The sequence below is a fragment of the Halichoerus grypus genome, chromosome 5 (assembly GCF_964656455.1).
Source record: "Halichoerus grypus chromosome 5, mHalGry1.hap1.1, whole genome shotgun sequence".
Classification (NCBI taxonomy): Eukaryota; Metazoa; Chordata; class Mammalia; order Carnivora; family Phocidae; genus Halichoerus; species Halichoerus grypus.
In genome coordinates, this window is record NC_135716.1 from 68808876 (window position 1) to 68822344 (window position 13469).

General features: G+C 39.2%; 1 protein-coding gene across 1 annotated transcript in view; it reads right to left on the reverse strand.

Annotated features, from left to right (window-relative positions):
• Positions 1-13469, reverse strand: part of CLVS1 (clavesin 1) — a 174979-nt gene that overhangs the window by 31553 nt on the left and 129957 nt on the right. The window contains exon 4 of the mRNA XM_036082475.2: positions 1396-1506. Within this exon, the coding sequence (XP_035938368.1) occupies positions 1396-1506 (111 nt within the window). The remainder of the gene's footprint in view (positions 1-1395; positions 1507-13469) is intronic.

The following is a 13469-nucleotide window of genomic DNA, read 5'->3' on the forward strand; positions in this document are numbered from 1 at the left end:
CGCAGACGGAGGGCCCTCATATCATCATTCCCCCCCTGCATACTCAGACTCTTCCCCAGCATGAGGTCCCCTGGGTATAGGGGCATATGCAAAGTGCTGTTAAGAATGACCCTGGTCAAGGGGCGCCTGGCTGGCTCGTCGTTAAGACTTCGGCTCAGGTCATGATCCCGGGGTCTTGGGATCGAGCCCCACCTCAGGCTCCCTGCTCAGCAGAGAGCCTGCTTCTCCCTCCTCGACTCCCCCTGCTTGTGTCCCCTGTCTCGCTGTGTCTCTCTCTGTCAAATAAATAAATAAAATATTTAAAAAAAAAAAAAAGAATGACCCTGGTCAGGGGTGGCCTGGGTGGCTCATGCGGATAAACGTCTGCCTTTGGCTTGGGTCATGATCCCGGGGTCCTGGGATTGAGTCCTGCATTGGGCTCCCTGCTCAGCGGGGAGTCTGCTTCTCCCTCTCCCTGTCTCTCCCCCTGCTTGTGCTCTGTCTCTTTCTCTGACAAATAAACAAATAAAATAATAAATAAACAAATATATTAGGGGAGAAAAAAAAAAAGAATGACCCTGGTCAGATTCCCTTGAGAGGTAGTGCACCTGAAGTAAGTGAAATCAGGAAGTTTGAAAGAAAGGAAGCTAAATGGTAAAGAGAATGAGAGTCACTGAGTCGCTACCGCGTGATTGGCGTTACACGACCTGCTTTTCATATGCTGCCTCTTTAAATTACCCAACAGCTCCATGATCTGGGTGTTGGTCTCCCCGTCTTTCTAAATGAGGAAACTGAGATTCAGAGTGAGTGGTGGAACAATGTTCAGTCTCTCGGCTAATCAGAATGCCATGACAAACCCCGGCTCTGATGGAAGGTGCTGGCCTCCCAAATGTCATCAGCTGATGCAATTAAGACTTTAAAAGCCTTCTTCCTAAGAGCATTATTATTTCTCATGAAGAATGCTTTCCCAGCCTCAAAGGTGATGGAGCTGGCAGCGATGACCCAAGAGCCGTAGGGAAGAAAAACAAATGGTAAATGTTCTTCATCACGATAATACATTTGCAGGACAAAACGCTAGCTATTAAAATATGCCGTGAACGGAAAGCTGCTTGACCCCATAGCTCCCTCGAGCATTTACAGTAAAATGGGCATCTGGTATTTGCATGCCTTCAAAGTTTCCTTTGGTTTGTCACTGGGACTCTGAAAATAACCCAGTTCTACTAAATTATTGATTAAATCCAGGCCATTTGCAAACTCCAGCTGGGCTCAAATGCTCAGGGAGTGCAGAAAAGCAGAAAACCCACAATGCAAAATAAGGAGAGAGGGAGAGAGAAAGAGAGAGAGGGGAGACAGAGACGGAGAGGAGGGTCCAGCACTTGCCCCTCGGCATCCCCCCCTGGGTGTTTGTTTTCATACCCGCTTCCTGGTCTTGTCTTTAAGGAATGGCTTGATGAGAGTGTACAGGGCGTGAATGTACCAGGGCTGGTTGACAAAATGGACTCCTCCGAAGCGGGCAGGAAAGCTGTCCTGGGGCGGAAAGAGAAATGCACACCAGTTAGCACACATTCCAGACTGGACTGGGCCCGTAGGACCGCAACCTTGGGAACAACCAATTTCTTCTCTCTGACGGAAGCACAAGCTAATGGTAAGGAAGAAAGCAAGCACACATCCTTCCTAGCTGCTACCGTCTCCTCTATCCCCCTTGCCTCTTTCCTCCCCTTTGACTCCATAACTTAAAAATCGTGCATAGGTGCCGGCTCTGTCTTCCCAAGTCACAATGGTATGACCTCTGATGTGGCACAGGAGTGTGTGTGACCCAGACAGTCAGGGAGTCCAAATTCTCCCATGTGTCAGGCAACCAAAGCTTCAGGTCCCCCAAGCCCTGAGCACACACTCCCTCTTCTCCCTCACTCTCCGCCTTCCAGCTACAATCCTCTCTGCTGGTGTTATCGCGACAGCAGCTGAACTTTCTGGGCATAGGAAGGGACCGGAAAATGATTTCAAATGATCTGAAGAGCTGGAACTCTCTGGAATCCACCAACGTCTGACAGCATTTGCTGGCAACGTTCCACAAAGGGCTAGATCTTTCTTTCATCCCGGGACCCACACAGTAGGACCCAGGGAAGAGATATTTGTTGATGGATGGGCTAGCTGGTCCCCTTAACTGAGGGAATATGGGCCTCCTCTTCTGCAGATCAATATATTTTGTACATATCAGGAAATGAGAGCATCTTTCAAATGCTTCCAATTTTAGAATCCAGATCAGGGCGCAAGCTTATCTTTTAGACAAACTGAAAAACAGTTCTCCATGCTAATTAGATCCACAAAATAAGGGCCCTTGACCATGAAGTCTGAGCTAGTCCCACAGCCCCAGGACCTGAGTTCTTGATGTAGGGCCCCCACAGATTGCATTGCACTCCTCTTGGTTAGTGGAATTTAAAAAGGAGGAACAACTCATCCAATTTGAATTGCCAAGTGTGCTGCCAATCAATTTCATCGCAACAAACATCTTTGTAAAACGTAAGCAAGAAGAGATGAAAGCAGAAGGAGCCTAGCTGCCTGAGCTAACAGTTCAGGCAGCAGGCTGATCCCTGAGGGTGTATGAAATGCCTTGCCTGGGTCCTTTTAGTAACAAGGCAAGAGGGTTATTAACTTTTTTTCAGAGCCCTGCGAGTTTACAGGATCCCTGGGCATCTTGCACACTGAGACCTAGCTCCCAATATAAGTACCTGAACTGTGTACATAAGGGTCAACATTTTAAAAAAACTTAAAAATTATTTTTGCCTCTACCTAAACATTTTACAGAATACAAAGGAATCGCATATTTTGAAGATAAACCAGATGATTTGATTAAAAGTCTTTGTTTTGGAGGGTATATTTTATTTTATTTTATTTTGAAAAATTTAATGAAACCATCAGGCAAGGGTAGAGAGGCTTTTTATACTAATTTGTACATATGTCATAATCTCTCACTATTCCAAATCTGATTTTAAATATGTAAAAGTTTTTAATAAGGCTGTCTTTTCTCTTTTAGGTAGTTTGGGATCTAAAAATTCTTCTGTGCCTTAAAAAAAAAAAAATAATTCCCCAAAGTTTTTCCTTAGCATAAGTGTTAAACACTAACCTCGCTCTTTTTGGTCCCTTTGAACTTGTTATTCAGAAATATAAGTCATTATCCCACACTAAGCATGGGTTCTGAAAGACTATAGAAGAAGAGGTGAGTACTATAAAGGGTTTATCTATAAAACCAGGGCTTTACTATCTTTTTCTAATAGGTCCAATAAGAGGGTTTTTATTTCTATTGAGAACCTGTTGTGTTATACATTTTTAGGTTAGTAAAGTGGAAGAAAACTCTGTAAATAATACTCTAGAGGCAGTAGGCAAAATCTCAAAGAAAATATTAGCCTTTTAAAAATGTCTAGAAACTCTTAGTCTATGGAAACTCAATCATCAAAGACATCAAAACTGTTTTCTCTTTGTGTCAGAGGAGATTGAAAGAAAAAACACAAGGCTGAGACCCAGTCAGTTCTCTCCAGGTTGGCCCTGGTTTCAAGTCTGCCAGCCTGAAGGCATGGGATTTTATTGATCTCATCCAGGTCCACCCGCAACTATGTGCAGATACACGCATGTAAAATCCTGTGCCTCAGAGGTCTGGGTTTGGGCCAGAGTAGAAACAAGATCACTTTTCTTCAGGTCTCGCTAAAAAATTCAAGTGAAAGGCCCTCTTGTCTGATAAAGACAACGTGCAAATGTTCTGGTATTCTCAAATGAGCCTGCCCACGTTATTAATAATAGTGTGTGTGCGTGTATGTGTGTGTGTGCGGTACAAGGGAAAGATGAGGGAAGGAAAAATTAGCAAACACAACCCTCTTATAAGCAATGCCTATCATTGTTGGTGGTGTTGCCTGGTCTCATTAGCAAATGACAGATACAGGGGAAGCAAACCACATATAAAGGGGAAATGTCTCCTAAGACCCCAAGGGGTTCACTACCCTCATGGAAGTGCATTTCGTAGGGCCTTGAGCAGACCCATCTCAAGATGGTAGGCCAAGATTCAATGACAATGTAACACCGTCAGGGTTCTTTGTGACTAAGGAGTATGTGCTAAAACATAACCTAGGCTCAAGAACAAGGTGTTAATTTCTGTACATTTCATGATCTGTCAGTAAAAAGATAACATCACTTCAAATTATAAACATATACAAATCATAAAATTTGTCCCCCAGGTTATTCACTTATGACAAAAATAATACCCATTCTAGAAAAGTCAAAAATAGATGTAAAAAGTTTTTGAAAATCTAGAAAATAGAAAAAGGCAAGAAAGAAAAAAGAAAAATCATGTATATTTCCACTGCTAAAGACATACTCCTGCTATTTTCAATCATTCAGGACAGGCTGCATTATATTATAATAATACACAAGCTCTGCTTTTTATCATTTAAAACTATAAAGATTTATTTCTTGCTCACACAGAATAGAATGTCCTTGCTAGGTTGGCAGGGAGCCACGCTTGATTTGCTCTCAGCCAGGGATGTAGCCTCGCCCATCTGGAACAGTGCTGCTTGCCATAGCTAAAAGAATCACACCTTAACTCTTAAGTTAGGCCACCAGAAAGTGACATGCTTCATCTATCATATAGACCAATCATGTGCCTGAACTCAGACAGGTCAGGAAGTGGGATCCTGCCATGTGCCTAGTCGGGGAAAGACCAAAAGTGAAGGTGGACAGCACTAAGGTTAACCAAGCTCTGTTTCCTGCTTCCCCTCCTCTCCCTTCCTTTCATTTGCTTCTTTCCTTTCCAAATTGGATCATGTTTTTAAAATTGGGCTTAATAACTATTCCTTGATGGCCTGCTTGATGCTGGTGATATAGTATCAAATAATACAAATATAGCATTTATGGGGTAATGGGGACACCGACAATGGCAATCGAGTAACGATTTGTTTAGTGTCTTTAATTCTTCACTAAAACATCAGTGCATACCTTGTACCTTTACAGTTCAGCACATAATTATGAGGGCAAGCACATCTCCCAAATTAGTCCTCAAGGCATTCTGACTCCACATTCAAGAGTGCCCCTTCTAAATCCCTGCTACCTGGAATACTGGCTCAACAACTGACCTACAAATCTGAGCTCCACTCACTCATGTCCAGGAGTGCCTCTTTGCTCTCTGAATATTCAGAGTAAGGCTGTTCTCATCCATGTGCATGTTTCCTATATGCAAGAGCGATTAAAGCATCTAAGTGTTATTAAGATAAGGATCTGATATCAGAGAGTGAAAAGTAGAATAATGTTGACTTGAGATAAGTGGAGGAGGAGCCAGTGACCAAGAGAGTGATGGAATAATAAGGAATAGGTCTGAACATATAGGGAAAATAATTTTTAAAGGAACTGGGAAAGCCAGTTGATGGGGATAAACTCAACTATGAAAGGGAAGGAGATGGAGGAAATTCTATTGTACATAAATCTAACAGTGGGATAAATATTGCAGATGGACCTTCATTGTGGAGAATAAGAGGGTAAACTAGAGACATAGAGCATTATGGATGTGGCCAAATCCTTTCAGAGTAGTGCAAGGTACCTGGGTAGAAGGAATAACTGTTGAGCTCAGAATTGCAGCTAATTAAAGAATCAGGGTCAGCTCCCTGGAAAGAACTGTTAATGCCGTGATTGTCACTAACCAAAAGAGATGTACCTTGTAGGAACTGCAGAGCTGCCAAAACCTTCTTGAGATACCATGATGCAGTGGCCACTCACCAGATGTTCATTTGTGCCGGCATTCAGATTTTATTACTAAGTAGCATCCAGTCCCCCGTATGCCAGTAATGAGGATAACCTCCCCTTCCCCACTGAGATGCTTTCAGAAAAGTGGACAATCAGGACTTTTGACTGTCACCAAGTGGTAATGAAACCACTGCCACCATGGTGTCAATGGAGACCATGTGGGAAGCCAGAACTCCTATCCCTGCCCAGTAGTAATGAGGAGGTCCCCTTCTTTGGGTGTCAGCAGAGGTCGAATGAGGAACCTGGATGTCCACCTCCACCTGGCAGTAATGAGGCAGCATACCCTCTTTTCCTGCCAGAGTGGTATCCAAAACAACAACAACAACTAAAACTAAAGTTTACATAAGATCCAGAACTTCAGATCATAATACAGAAATGTCCAAGTTAAAATTAAAAAATCACTCTTTGTATCAAGAACTAGAAAAATCTCAAACTGAATGAAAAATGAGGCCTACACCAAATGACAGAGATGTTAGAATTAATTGAAAAAGACTTTAAATTATCCATCATAAAAAAAATACTTCAAGAAACAATTATGAACATGCTTGACACAAATGAAAATAAAAATAGAAAAACTCAGAAAAGAAATAAGAAGTGTTAGCAAAGAAGTATAAAATATAAAGGAGAACCACAATTTGAAATTTTGAACTGAAAAACATAATAACCAACAGAAGAAGTAGTTGAAATTCAGCAGATGGGTTCAACAGCAGAATGGAGGGGACAGAGGAAAGAGTCAGTGAACTGAAAGACAGAACAATAAAAATTACCCAATCTGAACAACAGAAAGAAAACAGACCTTAAAGAAAACAGACTCTTAGGGACCTGTGGGCCTATAATAAAAGATATACCATTTGTGACATCAGAGTCCTAAAAAAAAGTAGTAAGAGGGCAAAGCTGGAAAAGAACTCAAAGAAAGAATGACTAAAAACTTCCAAAATGTAGCAAGAGACATAAACCTACAGATTGAAGAAGTGAAGCAAACACCTAACAGTATAAATTCAAATAAACTGATGCCAAGACACATCATAACTATATTTTTAAAAACTAAAGACAGAATATTGAGGGTAGCCAGAGAAAAACAATATCTTGCCTACAGCAGAAAAACAAATGAAATGTCAGTAGATTTCTCATTAGAAGCCATGGAGACCGGATGGAAGTTGCACAATATTTTTCAGGTGTTGAATGCAAAGAACCATAAACCTAGAATTCTATACCCAACAAAAATATCCTTCAGGAATGTGGAGGAAATCAAGAAATTCTCAGGTGAAGGAAAACCAAGCAAATTTGTCGACAGCAGACCTACCCTAAAAGAATGGTTTAAAGAAGTACTCTTCAACAGAAAGGAAATGATGAAAAAACCTTGGGTCATCAGGAAGGAGGGAAGGAAGGAAGAATACAGCAACCAAAAATATAGGTAAATATGATAGGCTTTTCTTCTCCTCTCAAGTTTTCTAAATTGAAGGAAAAATCATGTTCTTGTCTAATGTGGTTCAAAATGTATGTAGGGGAAATATATAAAACAACTATATTATAAATTGGGGAGGAAAAAGGATGTAAAGGGAAATAAAGTTTTTATATTTCACTTGATAAAATATCAACATCAAAAGACTATGATATTATAAATGAATCATGCTATACCTAGAGCAATCACTGAAAAAGCTGTACAATGAGATATACTCAATAACACCATAGATAAATAAAAATAGAATGCTAACAAAAGTACAAGTAACTCAGTGGAAGGAAAAAAAGAGAAAATAGAAATGTGAAACAGAGAGAACAAACAGAAAAGAGAAAATAAAATGGTAGACTTAAGCCCTAACAAATCAATAATTCATTTAAATTTAAATGGTCTGAAAACAGCAATTAAAAGACAGGGATTGGCAAAGTGAATTAGAAAACATACTCTATGTGTGTGTGTGTGTGTGTGTGTGCATGTGTTGTCTATAAGAAACTCACTTCAAAGATAGCTGTATAGGCTGCAACATATAGGAAGTAAAAACTGATAGAACTGAAAGAAGAAATAGACAAATCCCCAAATACTGGCAAATTCAACATCTGTCTTTCAACAACTGATAGACTTTTAGACAGAAAATCGGTGAGCATATAAAAGAACTCAATAATGCCATTAATAAACAGGATCTAATTGGTATGTGTAAAATATTCCATCCATTAGCAGCAGAATATGCTGACTTTTTAAGTGACCATAGAACATATATCAAGACAGACCGTACTTGGGACATAAAAAACCACAACAGTCTTAAAAGAAGTGAAACCATACAGAGTATATTCTCTGTCCATATGGGATCAAACTGGAAATTAATTACTGAAAGATAACAGGAAAATTTCCAAACTCTTGGAAACTAAAGTACACATGTTTAAATAATTCATGGATGGGGCAAAGAAGAAATCTCAAGGGAAATTTAAAAAATGCATGGAACTGAAGGGAAATGAAAAGACAATGTATCAAAATTTGTGAAACACAGCTAAAGCAGCGCTGACAGGAAAATTTATAGCACTAAACACATCTATACAAAAAGAGGAAAAATCTTGAATCAATAAATTAAAGCCCCCACCTTAAGAATGTAGAAGAAGAGCAAACTAAAGCCAAATCAAAGAGAAGAAAGGAAATGATTTAGAGCAGAAATCAATGGCATTGAAAACAGAAAAAAATAAAGAAAATCAATGAAAGAAAGAGCTGACTCTTTGAAAAGGTCAATAAAATAAACAAACTTTTAGCAAGACTGACACAGAAAAAAGGGGAGATGTCACAAATTACCAAGATCAGGAAAAGAACAGATATTGCTAAAGACTCTGCAGACATCAAAAGGATAACTGAGGAATACCACAAGCAATTATACACACATATATGTGACAACTGAGAAGAAATGGATCCATTCCTCAGAAAACACAAACTACCACAACTCACCCAATACGAAACAGGTAATTTGAAAAGCTCTTCACTATTGAGAAAATTATTCCATTTGTAATTTTAAAAGTTACCCAAACCAAATCACTGGACTCAGATAGTTTCACTGGGACAGTCTACTAAACTTTCAGAGTTAGCTCCAATTCTACACAATCTCTTCCAGAAAACAGAAGAGAAGGAAACACTTTCTGATTCATTTATGAAGCTAGTATTTACCCTGATACCAAAACAAAACAAAAACAGTACCAAAAAATAAAATTGCTGACCAACATCCTTCATTAGTATTGTTGCCAAAAATCCCTAACAAAATATTAGCGAACAGAAATCAACAATATGTAAAAAGAATTATACACTATTGATGTGGGAACAAAGGCAAAAGAAAAATTAAATTTCCTTCCTACCTATAGCCCATTGACAAGTCCCTGAAACAAGTGGAGTGACATTCCTCTAGGGACTCAGCTGCCTCATTGTTAATACTTTGCTAAGGGCAAGAGGCAATCTTAGCCTGACCCCCAAGATCCTATAAGTCCACTTTAGTTTATAAAAATTCCTTTGGAAACTTCCTTTATCTCTACCCCCCAAGACATTTGTTGGCAATCATCCCCTAAGCACATGACCCACTGATATACATCTGAAAGGTCTCATGACTAAGGTTTTATTAGGCAGTAATAAATGACCTTTTCCCAACAATAGCTACCCCCCTCAAGGTCCTGGAAATCTTGCTTCCAAATTCCTTAGACTTACCCTATCCCTAACCCCCTCCCAACTTGAAAGTATATAATGGGCCACTCCTCACGACCCTGGTACAGCTCTTTCTGCTCACAGGTCCTGTCTCTGTACTTTAATAAAACCACCTTTTTGCACCAAAGACGTCTCAAAAATTTTTTCTTGGCCGTCCGCTTCAAACCCTAACATCTTTCCTACATCACTATGATCGAGTGGGGTTTATTCTCAGGATGCAAGCCTGGTTCAGTATTTAAAAATCAATTAATTGAATGATTAACCATGTTTTCTAGTTTCTGTATTTGATACCTTGACACCTGGGGACTTCCTGATGAGGAAGGAACTGCCTCTTGGCTGATTAGAGCAAATGACTCAGCCACAAGCACTCCTTTCATATCCAAACTAACAAATCCAGCACCCATACCCCCCAACTGCCTCCTTTATCAGACTCTTACACTCAAGGCCACTATTCATCTGCCCTAATCCCCTCCAGGGTCAGGTACCAGCCAACTAAGGACAGCTCCTCGATCCAGGAGCCCACTGAAATTATTCAAACTAGCCTAAATCCTACACCTGCTTAGACCCTTTACCCTGCCTTGCTCATTTCTTCCCATGAAAATCACAATTAAGACTCTTGCCCAAGTTTTCTCCTCTCTCCCTCTGCCTCCTCACTAACCACAGGGCTTCCTCTTGTGCCCCTCCCATCAAGGTGTGCTATGCCTTTGCTTCTAGGGATCTGTGAATAGAATGAATTTCTCCTTTCATGACAGTCATTTCCATGTCTGTGTGTCTTACCATACCTGATTAAAACAAACCCCTGTTGCCTTTACAACAGTAATCCATTGTTTTAACAGGCTAAAGAGGAAAAAATTTCATGATCCTATCAAGTGATATAGAAAAAGAATTTGACAAACTTCAACACCCATTCATGATCAAAACTCTTGGAAAAAATAGGACTCTGCACATAACATGATTATCTACATAGAAAATCCTAAGAAATCTATTAAAAAAAAACAAAAACCAACCCTCCTATAACTAATGAGTTCATTAACATTGCAGGATACAAAATAAACATACAAAGAATCAATTGTATTTCTATGTACTAACAATAAACAGAAAGACACCAAAATTTAAAAATGTATTACTATTTACAATTGCTCCAAAAATTAAATACTTAAGTGTAAATCTAACAAAACATATCTGGGATTTGTATGCTGAAAACTACACAATGCTGATGAAAGAAATCAAAGATTTAAATAAATGCAGAGCCATATTATGTTGTGAATTGAAAGAAAACATACTAAATATGTCAATTTCCCTCAAATTGATAAACAGATCTGCAGTATCTATCAAAAGCCAAGAGAGAGATTTTTTTCTGTAGACATCAATAGAAACATTTTAAAATTTATATGGAAAGCCATAGACCCTAGCACAGTTAAAACAATTTTGAAAAGAAGAATAAAGTGGAAGAAATCATTCTATCAAACTCAAGGCTTATTATAGCTATGATAATCAAGACTGTGTGATATTGGGGGAGGGAAGAATGCATGGATCAATGAAGCAGAATAGAGAACTCAGAAATAGATCCACACAAATATGCCCAACTGATTTTTGACTAAAGTACAAAAACATTTCAATGGAGGAAGAAAGCTTTCAGCAAATAGTGTTGGAGCAACTGGATTTCCAAATGAACCTGACTTAACCCACACAACTCATACAAAAATGAACTGAAAATGCATCATGGACTTAAATGTAAAACATAAAACTATACAGTCTTAGAAAAAATGTTGGAGACAATCTTTAGGATCTCTGACTAGACAGAGTTTTTATTTTTTTAAGTATTTTTTTTTAAAGATTTTATTTATTTATTTGACAGAGAGAGATACAGTGGGAGAGGGAACACAAGCAGCAGGAGTGGGGGAGGAAGAAGCAGGCTTCCCGCTAAGCAGGGAGCCTGATGTGGGGCTCGATCCCATGACCTGAGCCGAAGGCAGACGATTAACGACAGAGCCACCAAGGCGCCCCTAGACAGAATTTTTAGACTTGACTCCAAAAGCATGATCCATAACATGAAAATAATAATAAATAGGATATTGTCAAAATTTAAAGTTCTTGCTCTGTAAAAGTTCATGTGAAACAGTTGAAAAGAGAAGCTACAGAGTGAGACAAAATATTTGCAAACCACTTATCTCACAAAGGAATAATATCTAGTATGTATAATAAGGCTCAATCTCAGCAGTAAAAAGTCAATCAATCCAATTAAAATATGGACAAAAGGCATGAAGGGACATTTTACCCACAGAAATATACAGATGTCAAATAAGCACATGAAAAGAAGTTGCCTATCATTAACCATTATTGAAATGCAAATTAAAATCACGATGAGATATCACACTATAAACCTACCAGAATGTCTTTTAAAAAATGAAAACACCAAATGCTGGTGAGGATGTGGAGAAACTAGATCACTTCTACGTTGCTGGTGGGAATGTACAATGGTACCGTCATTCTGGAAAACATTTGGCAGTTTTCTGAAACACTAAATATGCAACTACCATATGACCTAGCAATTGCACTTCAGAGCATTTATCCCAGAAAAATAAAAACTTATGTCCACAAAAAAACTGGCACGTGGATGTTTATAGATTTATTTGTAATAGCCCCAAACTGGAAATGACATGAGTGAATAGTTAAACAAATTGGAACATTCCTACCATGGAACACTACTGATATACACAACAATCTGGATAAATCTCTGGAGAATTTTTGCTATGTGAAAAAAGCCCATCCCGAAAGGTTACATACTGTATGATTCCATTTATATGACAATCTTGAAATTACAAGTTTATAGAAACAACAGATTAGTGGTTACCAGGGGTAAGGGAGTGGGTGAGGGTTGAGGGAAGTGGGTGTGGCTATAAAGCAATCCTTGTGGAGATGAAAATGTTCTGTATCTTGACTGTCTCAATGTCAATATCCTGGTCGTGATATTGCTGTATAGTTTCGCAAGACACTATCAGTGGGGCAAACTAAATAAAGACTCTACGGGATCTCTCTGTATTATCTCTTACAACTGCATGTGAATCTACAATTATTTCAAAATAAAAATTAAAGAATGTGATTATTGTGAATATTTCAAAACTCTCCAAAGTGGAAGAAGCCATTTTTAAAGTATAGTAGAAGCATTTCTAAGGATGATCTTTTCTGCCTTACATGAAATGTTAAACAAAAAAATGCCGAAGTAAATTACAAGGCACGAGACACATTGCAGGACATTCTAAGGGGCTCTTCTTTATTTTCTTCGGGAGTCTTGGACAGTGTTCGTGATTCTTGCAATCGACTAGGAATGTACTTTATTTTTTAATGGGCACTTCATTTGCACTTCATTTTCACACTGGCACTCTTGAAGCATCACTCGGCTGCCTCTTCTTGTGTTTGATTGGGATTTAGGAGCAACATGATGGAGGCAAAACTATTTCCTCTCTCTTTCTTTGACAATCAGATACAGATGTTCCCGGTGGCAGTTGGCCGAGTTTCCTGCTGGATAATGAAGCACTTACTAGTGCCATTTTCTAAGATTTGTAATGCCTGCAGGCGAACATACTTCATAATAGGGCTCAAAACACATCTGACCTCAAAATCACATTGCCTTGCGAAGCCTGGGGGCCTTTGCGCACAAGGACTGCCCTCTCAAACTCTCAACTTTTCTCATCTCTTCTGCTGCCCTTATGTGAAAAGTAGAGCAGGACCACTTCAATTCACAAATCTATGAACTACCCCATCTGTTAAAATTCCTCTGAAAACCAAATGCAAAGAAGAAAAAGGAAAGGATGAGCCCGTGAGCTGTCTCTCAGACCTTCTGCCTCCTTCCCTTTAGTTGCTCTGAGTGGTTTTCAGGACCTTGGCAAATGGCATCCATTCATTCATATAACTGCATGTATGTAGGTCTGCAGGCAAGATCAAGACAGACGCATGAAGTTGCCTTTATCTATTCAGTTTATGCATGTCCTACTAATGACACCCATTTCCCACATCAAAGCGGACAGATAAAAACATT